This window comes from Epinephelus fuscoguttatus, linkage group LG16, assembly GCF_011397635.1.
Source record: "Epinephelus fuscoguttatus linkage group LG16, E.fuscoguttatus.final_Chr_v1".
NCBI classification, from domain to species: Eukaryota; Metazoa; Chordata; class Actinopteri; order Perciformes; family Serranidae; genus Epinephelus; species Epinephelus fuscoguttatus.
Window position 1 is genome coordinate 17,767,445 of NC_064767.1, and position 12,794 is coordinate 17,780,238.

The 12,794-nt window shown below is 40.4% G+C and overlaps 1 protein-coding gene across 2 annotated transcripts in view; it reads right to left on the reverse strand.

Moving 5' to 3' along the window:
• Positions 1–224: 224 nt before the first annotated feature.
• Positions 225–12,794, reverse strand: part of LOC125903271 (bifunctional 3'-phosphoadenosine 5'-phosphosulfate synthase 2-like) — a 275,592-nt gene continuing 263,022 nt past the window's right edge. The window contains exons 6-12 of one of the 2 annotated variants that reach the window (XM_049600092.1): positions 9,977–10,090; positions 9,251–9,362; positions 7,719–7,924; positions 7,366–7,501; positions 3,678–3,946; positions 2,967–3,196; positions 225–1,689 (exon numbers count right to left, since the gene is read on the reverse strand). In XM_049600092.1, the coding sequence (XP_049456049.1) occupies positions 1,548–1,689; positions 2,967–3,196; positions 3,678–3,946; positions 7,366–7,501; positions 7,719–7,924; positions 9,251–9,362; positions 9,977–10,090 (1,209 nt within the window). In that variant the 3' untranslated portion in view covers positions 225–1,547. The remainder of the gene's footprint in view (positions 1,690–2,966; positions 3,197–3,677; positions 3,947–7,365; positions 7,502–7,718; positions 7,925–9,250; positions 9,363–9,976; positions 10,091–12,794) is intronic. The other variant, XM_049600093.1, reaches the window with a different exon arrangement.

Sequence of the window (12,794 nt, forward strand, 5' to 3'; positions counted from 1 at the left end):
CTGATCCTATGTGAAGCTAATTAGGAATCTGCTTCTTACAGGGGAGACTGGTTCTCCTCATAGAAGAACACTCGTCTCGTAGCGGTGTAAGCCTTTGCAGATTAATGACTGGCAAAATTAATCAGTCCTTCAAGTTCACTCGACCATCTCTTAAGTATAATTTGAAAGCGTCTCAGGATTTCCTTAATCTGTTATAAAAGATCTGGCTGGCAAAGCCAAGCCAGAGTCAAACACAGTGTTTGACAACAACGTGCACAAGATATCAGACCACTGTAAAGAATGTCTCCACTGTTTACTATTGACTGCTGCTTGTCCAAATTCACCCTCCATTTAACAGACAAACAGGTAGCAACACAGGACTGTTTTTGGGTCTGGTGTCAGCAAGAGATGTTATCATGATGAGTGCATCTCCTGTGAGAGAAACCCACAGTGATTGTGCCCTTCAACATGCATTTACATTCAGTTGTTCCACGCATGTTTCAATGTGCTCCTGTACCACTGTTGGCCAGCAGATGGCAGCACTGCACTTTTGGCTCTGCAGCCCCACAATGCCCCACTGCAGGGCAGGCTGAGTTCAACCTTTAACCTCCAGTTGATAAGCATGCACCTTGTACAGACCAGATTTGATTTAACGTGTGTTGCACAACCACTGGCACAGACGCTAAATTAGGACAGAGATATCACTGATAAGGAAACAAATAAAACAAATAAATAAAAGGCATCTCATTTAAGTTACAGTTCACAATATGCCGGTATCAGGCGGCAACCAATAAAACAAATAAGCGTCTTTATTGCTGCATTTGTCTTCCTAAAACTGCAGGTCTTTATTCCATGAATGCACATGCCCAGTCTGTAAAATCACACAAATCTCTGGGACATTTCAACCAAACGCCAGCTAAACAATTTCTGTTTCGACATTTGAGAGAAAGGCACTTTCACATTATAAAAAAATCTATGTTGCATTTCACAACAATATATAACATTACCATGATGAATTAATTACCATCCATACATGTGCAACAAATAGGCACTGACGGTAGTGATGAAACTGCAAGTAACTTTCATTCAGGTTGCACAAATAACAGGACGGACAGTGATATGTATGATATATAATGTCATAAAATGCTATAAAAAGTGAAATTGACATGGTTTTTTCATCATGCATCCTTCAGATATTACATGTAAATATCAAAAAATGATTTACCTGCCTTGGGAAGTGCTCCTAAATTTAAAAATAAAAAAGAAGAATCTCAAGTTACCTTTAATTTATTAAAATACATAGCTTAAGTTAATATGCATATAAACATACAATGGGTTTCTAAATCATGTAGTTGTCTGCTTCCATTGTTTAAGACAAGTCATTTTGATTTGGTGATTTGTTAAAAATACACCCGCCCCTGCAGGAATGACTCATTATTTGTAGCAATCTAAATGAGTATTTTTGTATTTGATGAAACAAGAATCTATCGAAAACACTCCAGGAGGGGAGGGTGTATATTTAACGTCCTTTAAGAACCGATGCTTTCCACTGGTGAGCTGGGCGTCGATTACTCGTTCTTCTGCAGAGAGGAGTAGTACTGGACCAACACCTCCCAGGCCTTGGGGGCCATGAAACCATCTGGAGGGTTCTCTCCACTGCGAGCCATGTTCCTCATCTTGGTTCCAGAGATGAACTCAAACTCAGCATGTCTGAGAGAGTGAGGAGATAGGAAAGGGCAGTATGGAGAGAGTGGGCAGGATAGGTTATTAGAAGTGTTGTGAACTGTAACAACATTAAAAATTCATATAATGAGGCCATCATTAAAGCTGCGCAGAAATATCAATGGTGGATTTAAATCTACAAGAGGGAGCCTTTTAATTTACACTGTTAGAGATTCGGGAGTTGTCTTAAAGAGACAGTCCACGCCCAAATCATAAACACATATTTTTCCTGATAGCTGTAGTGCTATTTATCAGTCTAGACTGTTTTGGTGTGAGTTGCCAAGTATTGAAGATATCAGCCATAGAGATGTCTGCCCTCTCTCCAATATAATGGAACTAGATGGCACTCAGCTTGTGGTGCTCAAAGCGCCAAAAAAATAAATCTGAAAAACTTGACAACAATGTCTCTTCCCAGAAATCATGACCTGGTTACTCAAGATAATCCACAGACCTTGTTGTGAGCAGTTTCATGTAGGAACTATTTTCTTTCTGCCAACCGTATCACAGTGCAGAAGGAAGAGTGCATCTACTGCTAGCTCATCCAGCACCACTGAGCGAGCTAACATTACAGCTCAGTTGAGGAGGACTCTCTCGTCCATGAGTAGATGCACACTTCCTTCTGTGTGGTGCTACAATGGCAGGTGTAGTTTAGTGACAATTAAAAAGTTTCTACATTGAACTGCTCACAGCAAGGTCTGTGGATTATCTTGAATGACCGGGTCTTGATTTCTTGAATGAGACATTTTTATTCATTATATTGGAGAGAAGGAAAATATCTCTACGACCGATACCTCAAACACTCGGCAACTCACACTCAAACAATCTACATTAATAAACAGCACTACAGGTGAGAGGGAACATATGTGTTTTTGATTTGAGGGTGCACTGTCCCTTTAGAGTCATATTACAATCCACTTGCAGTGCCAACAAGAAAAGACAAGACAAAGGGTCACAGATGAGTCACATTTCCACAAAAGTTATGTTTTTGCTTGAGAGATTTGGGCCCAAAAATGTGTGCAGGAGGATGTAATGCTGTATAACAGTTTGACAGCATGTTTAAATAAATGTGGTGAGCACAAACTATCAGTCGCACTTTGCCTTTTACATTTGCTCCAGTTTAGCTGCTCTCAGGTTCACACCAGGACAATCACGTCAGTAGATTTTATGTTCTACATTGATTAACAACAAGATAAAATAGATAGTATGTAGAAGACAACAGGACAAACAAGAAGAATCTGCAGATTTTATCTTTTGTTTCCACTCACCGCTCCTTGTCGTAAAAGTCCATAGCCTTCTTAGTCTTGTTGTAGGCAGCGACCCTGAAGGGGATGATCTCCACAGAGGTGAGGCCCGGGGCCATGGTGAGGACCTTTCCTCCGTGGGTGGGGTCATACAGGTCCTGCTTGGTCTCAGGGTGGGGCATGCCTGCAGGGTCTCGGCCAACAATGTAGAAGTTTGCTCCGGCGATCATTCTAGCTCGACAGTGCCACTGAACCTGGTGAGACGTTGTCAGGTTAATATCATAGGCTATATAAAAATAGTGGAGCCACTGTGGCGTCACCCGTTGGTTTGTGGACTCCCATTTGATGGCTCGAGATTGACATTTTGACTGTCGCCATCTTGGAGTTTTGGAGCCAGAAGTGACCATATTTGCACGAGAGGACAGAGCTAACCTTAACACTAGCTACTAGCTTGGTTAGCACAGTGCATTTATAATCTTTGGTTAACTGTGATAACACTACTGCTTCTTTCCGCAAGCAAAAATCAGACAGCATTAAAACAAAATTATGGATACTGACTCGCTTTTGGAGACAGTCTGAAGTGGTCATTTAAGAAACTGCAGTTTTTGGAACATCCTTATTGGCTTTGTTTTTCAGCTCCAGAGGTTGTTGCATGATTAATTCTGAATCACACCTAAACATCATGGGTAAATAGCTGAACAGTTGAGAGCCTTACTCATCAACACTACTCCTTACCTCTGTGGGTCCAGCATACATCATGGGTGAGGGAAAGATGGCAACAATGGTGCTGGCTGGATCCAGGACGCCATCCTCCAGGACCGCAGCATGCTGCTTCATCCGCCAGTCCAGGGGCACATCGTCATCTTTGGTCCAGCCGCCAAGCGGGTGCAGCAGCAGGACTGGATTCTTGTAGCCTCGCTCCAGTAGACGACGCTTGGTGTCCTGCATCAGCAGGGCGTGACCGTTGTGGACCGGGTTACGCAGCTGGAATGCGAATACCGCATCTAAGTGGGACGACATGGAGAAGCACAACCAAAAAAATCACATAAAAGTATCTGTGGTAACAGCAGCAGTATTACAGTACAGTGAAACTGTTGAGCTTCATGATCTGTGCAGTCCAAAACACGTGAAGAATATTGTGCACTTTAAGAACTGTCACTGCAAACATGCTCATAATGCTTTCACATAACTAACACTTGCCATCACAACTGCTTGTGGTTTGTGTTCAAGGATAAGTCTGCTGATATTCTACATTTTCCCCATCAACAAATCCCATAAAAAGACCCAAAGCAACAATGAAGTAATCTTAAGAAGTATTTTCTGTGTAGCAAAACCTAATATATAGCTTATTCGTTATGTCATAAATCTCTATTGATCAAAAACTTGTCAGTGCTGGAATGGGTGACATCCAGTAGGCGATTTCAGGAGGGGATAAGGAGGGACACTATCCCTCCCTTGCTAGAAAAATGATCCCTCTTGCAAACCTACAAAGTCTTAGGGCTGCTGTAATACCACGCCTACTCAGGGCAACAAAAAAAAAGTTTATCTTGGGTGCATCGGTACAATGGACAAGCAAGAAAGGATGGCAGAAGAAATACCTGCGCACCAATTCAGCTGAGCTGGACAGCCACAAAAACGTTTCAGTCCTTGAGTAACAGTGATGACAGTCAAGGACTGAAACAGTTGCAGCTGTTTTTATCACTTCTTCTTATTAGGGTCCGGGCAGCTAAGCTGCCAGGACACTATTGTAATCCTAGGTATTATTCTTCTTTCTTCTTCCGAGGAAATCGTACTTCCCATGGGTGAAATCTCACCAAACTCTGCACAAAGGTCCAGTCTCATGCCAGATATCCTCAGCTGTATACTCAAGCCAATAGTCCTGATGGTGGCCCTACAGCAATCGTCTAAAGTTCGAAACTTTGAAAATTCATAACAAATCAACCATACGTGTGCTACTTCACAACTTTCATCAAACTGTAGCCCCAATACTGAAGAAACTTTTGTACATTTAAACCAATTAAAAATTATGAAGTTCATCACTGTGTTTTTTTCAGAAACTGTAAAATTTCTTAAACCTATCTCCTCCCACAATTTTTGCTCAATTGACACCAAACTTGCTACAGAGCATCTTCCGACTGTCCTACACAAACTATGTTTCTCAGATTTTTGATTTATCAAAAATTGAGCCTACAGTGCATCAAAATGTTTGACTGTTAACGGTAATGTAAACATATACATGCAAATTCTTGCTAAATAAATCTTCAATGTTCATGAAAAAAAATGACAAAATTCTAAAGTCATGGTAGATGATGTGTGGCAAATTCAGGAATTTCATCTCAAAAACTGAATTTCTGACAGCATTTTGAATTTTGCTCTAATGTGAACAATTGGAGTCAATGTAAAAATGGCAATTTTAAACATCAGTTTTTCACTTATGGAGAAAATCAATCATTGTTACAAACAAATTACCAACATCTCCATGCTGTCTAGATGCAATATGTGTATTTTCAGATTTTTGTCTTAATAACTGAATTTTTTACAGTGGTTTCAAATCTGCCTTTCCATGCACGGATGGCTGCTTTAATACACAACAGTGAATGGCTTACTCAATTTGTGAAGCCACTGTCAAGTTGCTACTTGCCAATTAGCTCAGAGTGGTAGATGACCGTCTTAGGTTCCAGCGGTTGCAGATTCAAGCCTCAACTGGTGCAGAATCCACATTGTAATATAAACATCTTCTTGTGCTCCAGCTTATTGCTTAAAATTACCTGAGCGTGACTGATCACTTGCATCATCTTCAAGTCTTTTTTCTGCTAGAAAATCTGCCTTCTCATGCTTGAAAATAAACCAAACTTTGCACAAAGATCCAGTGTCAATACTTCAGCGTGAAACCATCTCAGGCTTCTCACTTTGCACATAGCTCAACTAGTTAAACATCAGTTTTTCACTTATGAAGCAAATCAATCATTGTTAAAATAAATTCCATACATGGACGGCTGCTAAACCTGCACATCTGGCTTAGTCAATTTGTGAAACTACACATGGACTGACTAATTAGCTCAGTGAGATAGAAATTGAGTCTGAGTCTCAGAGGTTATGAGTTCAAGCCTCAGCTGATGCAAAGGCTAATTGTGTTGCTAAATGTCTTCCAATTCTTCTGCTTGTTGCTCAGAATTGCCTAAAAATGCCCAGACCCGACCCATTGCTGCGCAGCAGCTATAATTTTTTTTGCTCTTTGAGCACCATTCTTTTTGTGCACAGATGTTCTGAATAAATTGACATTTTTGGCTCTGAACTCATCCAATGAGCCTTTTTTGTGGCTGTCCAGCTCAACTGAATTGGTGTGCAGGTATTTCTTATACCACCCTCTTGTTAACCTGCCATCCCTCTCCATTCCCCAAGTCCGGACCCAAATGCCGTCCTATCTGGATCCAGATCTATAACCAATAACTTATTAAGAATTAATCAGTTTTGATGGAGAGTTTTGATGACCAGGAAACACACACACCAATTAAATGCCTTAAATGCCTCACATGATGCAACTCAGCTAATCAAATTTGTGCATTCAGATGAGCATTGCGACTCCAGTGAGTGAGATACACACACAAGAAACAAAGAAACAGTTGAAGAGATAAGAGAGTTTGAGAAAAGTCCGCCAATCCCTTATGTTAAAAAAATTAACATAATTTCCACAAACATGGGCAGCATTGCATATTTCATATTGATCCCAACAATAACATCCTTAATCTTCACTCGCACATCAAATCTGCTGCAGAAAATAGTCCTCAACAAATGCACTACATCCTACAAGGTTTAGTTCTTCAGACTTGGGAATGAAAGCCAAAGACATAAGACATAGTTGTTAGTTCTGGTCCTTTCATGGGGTTTGTGAACATGAAGAAAAAATAGAACACTGTCAGCCTGATCCGTTAAGTGCACATCACAACATGCTTGCACCAGTAACAAAACTCAGGACAGGACCACAGAGCAGCAAAGAGAACACTGAAAAACAAAAATCATAGATTCATTGTGGTGTGGATAAATAAAAGACAGTCTTGAACACAGCATTCACGTCAAAGTGACAAGTGAGAGTAAAACAAGGTAATCACATTTCCTTGTTCTTTACTTTTCATAAAGATACTGTGCGTCTCCATTGATCACTGAACACACAAACGTCGTCATGCAGCTTTAAATTTACCATTTTATTTTTTTCATCCGGTCCTTTGTCAAGTTCTTCTGAAAGACAAACGGTGCACACTGCTTTCATATTCATGTTTGTTCATTTTTTCATGAGCTGAGATTATTCATGGAACGGCATTAATTGTTAGTGTCACACAGAGTATACACACACTCAGTATAACACATTGAATGCCATTGTGTGTTCCCTGTGGTTTTGTGATTAAGTATATTTAGATTTTCTAACCTGCTTTCATATCTTTAAACTTCTGCTTGAGCTCCAGTGGAGTGAGGCGGTACTGGTCGAGTCCATCGTTCCATTTGATTCGCTCCAGCACATCCAGGTCACCTCCTACCAGCCAATCACCTCCTTCCATAACCATCTGCACAAGGGGATAGTTAAAATATTTATCTTTACTGTTAATATTCAGGTAAGATCAATGCCTTTAAATTGAGTCTAATTATGTTAATATTTTCCTGGGGCTTGATTTACGTTTTGTTTGACACAAGATCACAAAAGAAAACAATAGTATAGGGAAGAGAGGATCTCACTGTAGACATTAAAATTATAACTGTGCGTGTTAATGAATGCTTTATCACCTTAATGTAAGGGTGCTGTGGGCAAGTGGTGCCCCACTGTCTGGCACAGCGTTCTTCCTTGCGGTGTTGGTAGAACTCTGGGTTCCTGAGAATAGCTACACGTGCACCCTGGTACACCAGAGCTACAGCCGCGCAACCCTCCAGCTCCTGCTTGGTTTCGGCACTCACAGGCAGGACGATGGGAACGGACAAGTTTATGGCCCCGCCTGAGACAGAAGAGGATGCAGTGATCTCAACCAGTGATCTAAAGCAAAAATCATTTCAGAAATGCTATTTAAACAATACTATACTAACATTGAGAAACAAACACAATGCACTCATCACAACCTTTAAGTAAACTACAATTTATGTTCGGGGCAGTTATTTCCAATGGGGGTACTTCTGCAGTGGGGGTACGTGGTAAGGTTGTAGAGCATTTAATTAGAAATGACCCATTAATCTGAGAATATACATCCACATAATAAGTCTACAGGACACTTGAACACCACGTTTCAATTGAGAATGTGTTAAAACCAGTTAGAGAACAAGAGAAGTTGAAACTGTTTCAAAAGTAAGCTGAATGAAAGGTTGAAATGTACAGGAGGGGACAATCCACCGGTTTCTGGCAGAGAACCATGGCCTCAAACTAGGAGGTGCTGACTCTCATCCTGACTGCTTCACACTCGGCTGCAAACCGCCCCAGTGCGGGCTGGAGATCACGGTGTGATGAAGCTAACAGAGTCACATCATCTGCAAACAGCAAAGATGCAATTCTGAGGTCACCAAACCGGACTCATTCCTTCCCCAACTGCACCGCGAGATCCTGTCCATGAATATCACGAACAGAATCGGAGACAAGGGACAACCCTGTATGAAAACTCAGGCTTCAGATCGTCCCGAATGCTCTGTCTCCGAAGTTTTTATGCTATTTTGGAGGCAAGCTGACGTCAGATTGTGACAGATTTCTTTAAATGGTCATCTGCTCCAAGCACACTACTGCAAGTGTTTACATTGTGTACACTGCTACACGTAGCTACATGCTAACATCAACAAAACACATAATCATGGATGCCGACATTATTAATATGTCCCTGATTTTGGATCATATTCCTGCTGGAACACGGTTGGTGAAGATTTGGGTCATATGTCAGAAAGTGCCACAATACACAGTCATGCAGTCCACACTCAAGTACACACGGCTAAATGGACAGCTCCTTACTTGTCTTATGGCACACATTTACACACTGGTTACCGTACAATGTGCCCCCTGCTACTCAGATTAGACATTCACACACACTCACACAGCAATGGAACACCCATCAGGAGCACAGAGTTTAATATCTTGGCCAAAGGTAATTCAACATGTGGACTTGAGGAGCCACGGATTGAACCACCGATCTTCTGATTAGTGGATGACCCTGAATGACTTCCAATCATTCACGTACATCTGTTGTCTTATTTGTCTTATTTTAAAATAAACTGCACAAGAGTAAAATAATGTGCATTTTTATCGTTACTTAGGTAACGAGTAGATATGTGTGACCGTCTCTTACCATCCAGCAGATTACCGAAGTGTATGACCTGGAGGAACTCTCTCTCTCTCATGAATCCCTTCAAAGGACTAGCCCAGCCTTCTGACAAAATCTGCACCCACTGTAGATCCAACTGTGGACACAGGATAGTTACTCATTATAAACAGCATTAAAGTATGGATTTAACTGCTCTGATGGTGTTCGGTGTATTGTAAATATCGATACACAACCAACAAGTCTGTACACTACACATGAAAGAATCAATGAATTCTGGATGGTACAGGGTTACACTCATCTCCATATAGAAGCCTCATTGTGCTGCGTTCGAATGAGACATGCTGCTGACGTATTTATGATCAATATATTAACTTTTTCACTCAACCATAAGAAGAAAGAGTGAGGTAACATGTTGCATGCACAGCCTCAAATTAAGAGTGAAATAACCTTTTGATTAGACTCACTGAGAAGATATAATCAAAAAGAAAGTTCACTTCAAAGCACTCGCATGTAGACGAAGTGCTACCCGATTCATTTATCTTTATTTCCACCCTGCCGTACACCTGTTGAGCTTTTATGTCTTTATTACTATCCAGGGAAGTTAGAGGAGACCATTAGTACATGGGGTCCAAACAGGGGGGCATGTTTATGGGCTCATCATGAGAGGCTCTCTGCCATGTCCTCTATTGACCCTTTTGTCCATTTGTTCTGTGATAAAAAATAGGCCGGAGTACTGGAGCAGTGGGTTACCTTGGTGATGTTGATGGTGGGAAGATGGTGTGCTCTAGCCAAAAAGAGGTTCAGCTTGTTCTCCGGAACAAAGAGTTCATTCACCTCCTCCATGATCTCGCCTGGTATAATATTCTACATACAAGGAGAAAAGGGGTATATCAATATTATAAATTAATGATAAGGTTGGTAAGGTAGGGCTCCAACTAATGATCTGATGATTCAATTCCATATTGATCAATTAGTTGTTTGATCTGTAAATGTCCAAAGAAAAATGGCCATCACAATTTCCCGGTATCCAAAGTGACATCATCAGATTGTTTGTTTTTAACCCTTACTCTAACCCAAAAGATATTTCATTTACTATCAAATATGACACACAAAAGTAGCAAATCTTCACATTTGAGAAGCTGAAAGGGGAGAACATTTTGCAGTTTTGCTTGAAAAATGCCTGAAACGTGTCCGAATGCGTTTGATCTTTAATTATAGATGTTACAGTTTTAGTTAGTTTAATATTTTGGCTAACTTTTAGAATAAGAACACGTGGAAAGTGTTGTATTTAGTCAGCATGGAATCCATAATATGGACTGGAAATATTTAATTAATCCTTTAAAACTACTACTGAAAGATAAACTATGCAGGATTTTCCTTAAAAAAATTTTTTTTTTTAAAAAACAATGTATAGACTCGTACAAATGTAATCCCTCTTAATCATTACTTATGACCTGCTAGAAGCGTGTGGTGGTTTGTGTTTTCTTATACTTCTAAAGCCCCTTTTCCACTGCACCAAAACCCCCCCAACATTACTCGTACGTGCCGATCCTTGGTGTCGCGAACTGGCTCTTGGGACATGGAATGTCACCTTTCTGGCAGGGAAGGAGCCAAAGCTGGTGTCCCTGGCACCGAGTCCCCAGCTGAGTGCCATGGAGATATAATTTTCTATCAAATACCAGGTGTAAGGAAAATGCTCAACTTCAGCAAACACTCAAATGAAGAGACTCGGAGAACCACGGAGAAAAGTTACAGCCAACGGGATTACTTTGATTGCAAAATACAACTCAGTAGAATACAGGTTGTAGATCACAGCAGAAAACAACCCCGCTTATCCAACTTCCAAATGTTTTTATACTATTTGAGTGAGGGGGCGTCTGTTCGTTTGTGTGCGTGTGTGTGTGTGTGTGTGTGTGTGTGTGTGTGTGCAGACAGGTCTGGGCTTATGACCTAATTGTCCCAATAGGTTTGATTTCTTAGGAAACCTAAGTGTTTTCTGTCCCGTTTGATTTCCAAGAACTTGAAAGTTCACCAACTCAAAAACAACTTCTTATAAGGATTCTTTCCTATTGCGAAATCTGACATCTGGTCCACTGTTTCAAATACCAGGTAGCTAACACCCACTTTCGCTATCAAATACCAGGTTTGCTAACACCCTCTCTTACAACCAAATACCAGGTGGCTGACACGCATTTTTACTATCAAATACCAGGTAGCTGTGACCCACTTTTACTATCAAATACCAGGTTTGCTAACACCCACTTTTACTATCAAATACCAGGTAGCTTACACGCATTTTTACTATCAAACACCAGGTAGGTGACACCCACCTTTACTATCAAATACAAGGCAGCTGACACCCACTTTTACTGTCAAATGCCAGGTAGCTAAAACCCATTTTACTATCAAATGCCAGGTAGCTGACACCCATTTTTCTGTCAAATACCAGGTAGCTGACACCAACTTTTGCTATCAAATACCAGGTAGGTGACACCCATTTTTACTATCAAACACTAGCACCAGCATTTTTATTTCCTTTTCCTTTCTCCCGCCTCCTTCTCACCTTCACCTTCAAACAAAGAAAGGTAATCCCTGCCACCCATTTTTGTTCTGATGTATAATTGCATACATATTTGCATCCTAGTTTTGTGTAACCTTGCATTAAAACATATTCAGAGATCATGAACATGCCATCACATGTCAGTGTCCCATACCGGTGCCTAATAAGATTGTTGGCATTTAATCTTAGCAGATCAAATAAAGTTATACTTTTGGAAATGCAATAATATTACCAGTTGCCTAATAATACTGCACTGAATCAGCATTCAACAGTCGCATTTATGGTGTAAGAGTGGCGTTATGTGTCATTATGCGTCATTTAACTCCCACCACTTCCTGTGACATTTCAAAGGAATCAGCATTTTCACATGACTGTTGAGGCAGTGAGGCAAATCACACACAGCTCGGTTTGAACAAAGCAAACACAGTACATACTAATTACTCAGCATAATAAAAACCTGCTGCGACACAGACATGCCTTGGAGCATTTATTAAGACATGCATGGAAATGAATTTTTATATCCTGAACTGCACCTGTAGAGTTTAGTTCTTGGTGTAAAAAAGCATTTTTAGATTTTTCTGCAAAATGCAGTATGTGTGGAGATATGCTGTGTACACTTCACCTTTTTCAATTTCACTAATCCACTAATTGTCACCCTTACACTTATATGTTGGTTATTATTCAAAAATAAATCATACAACTTATTTTTTTCTTCTGTTTCTCTCCTGACTCTTTTGGCTTGAGTGCCACAATCCTCATTTTCTTTTTTTGTGTGTGCTCAACGGCTTCTTGCAAATAGTTTTGAATATACAGTACGTGTGACATAATTATATGCATGACACAATAATAAAACTCCATTCATAAATTCATTCATTCTTATACCCGTGACACATTCCTGAGATATATAGCCGCAGCAAACAGGAGTCCAACTTCAGAAAATCTTGGTTGAGCAACAGCATTGTTTTATTTAAAACTAACTTACCTCTGCCTCAGTGACTGAGTCATAAA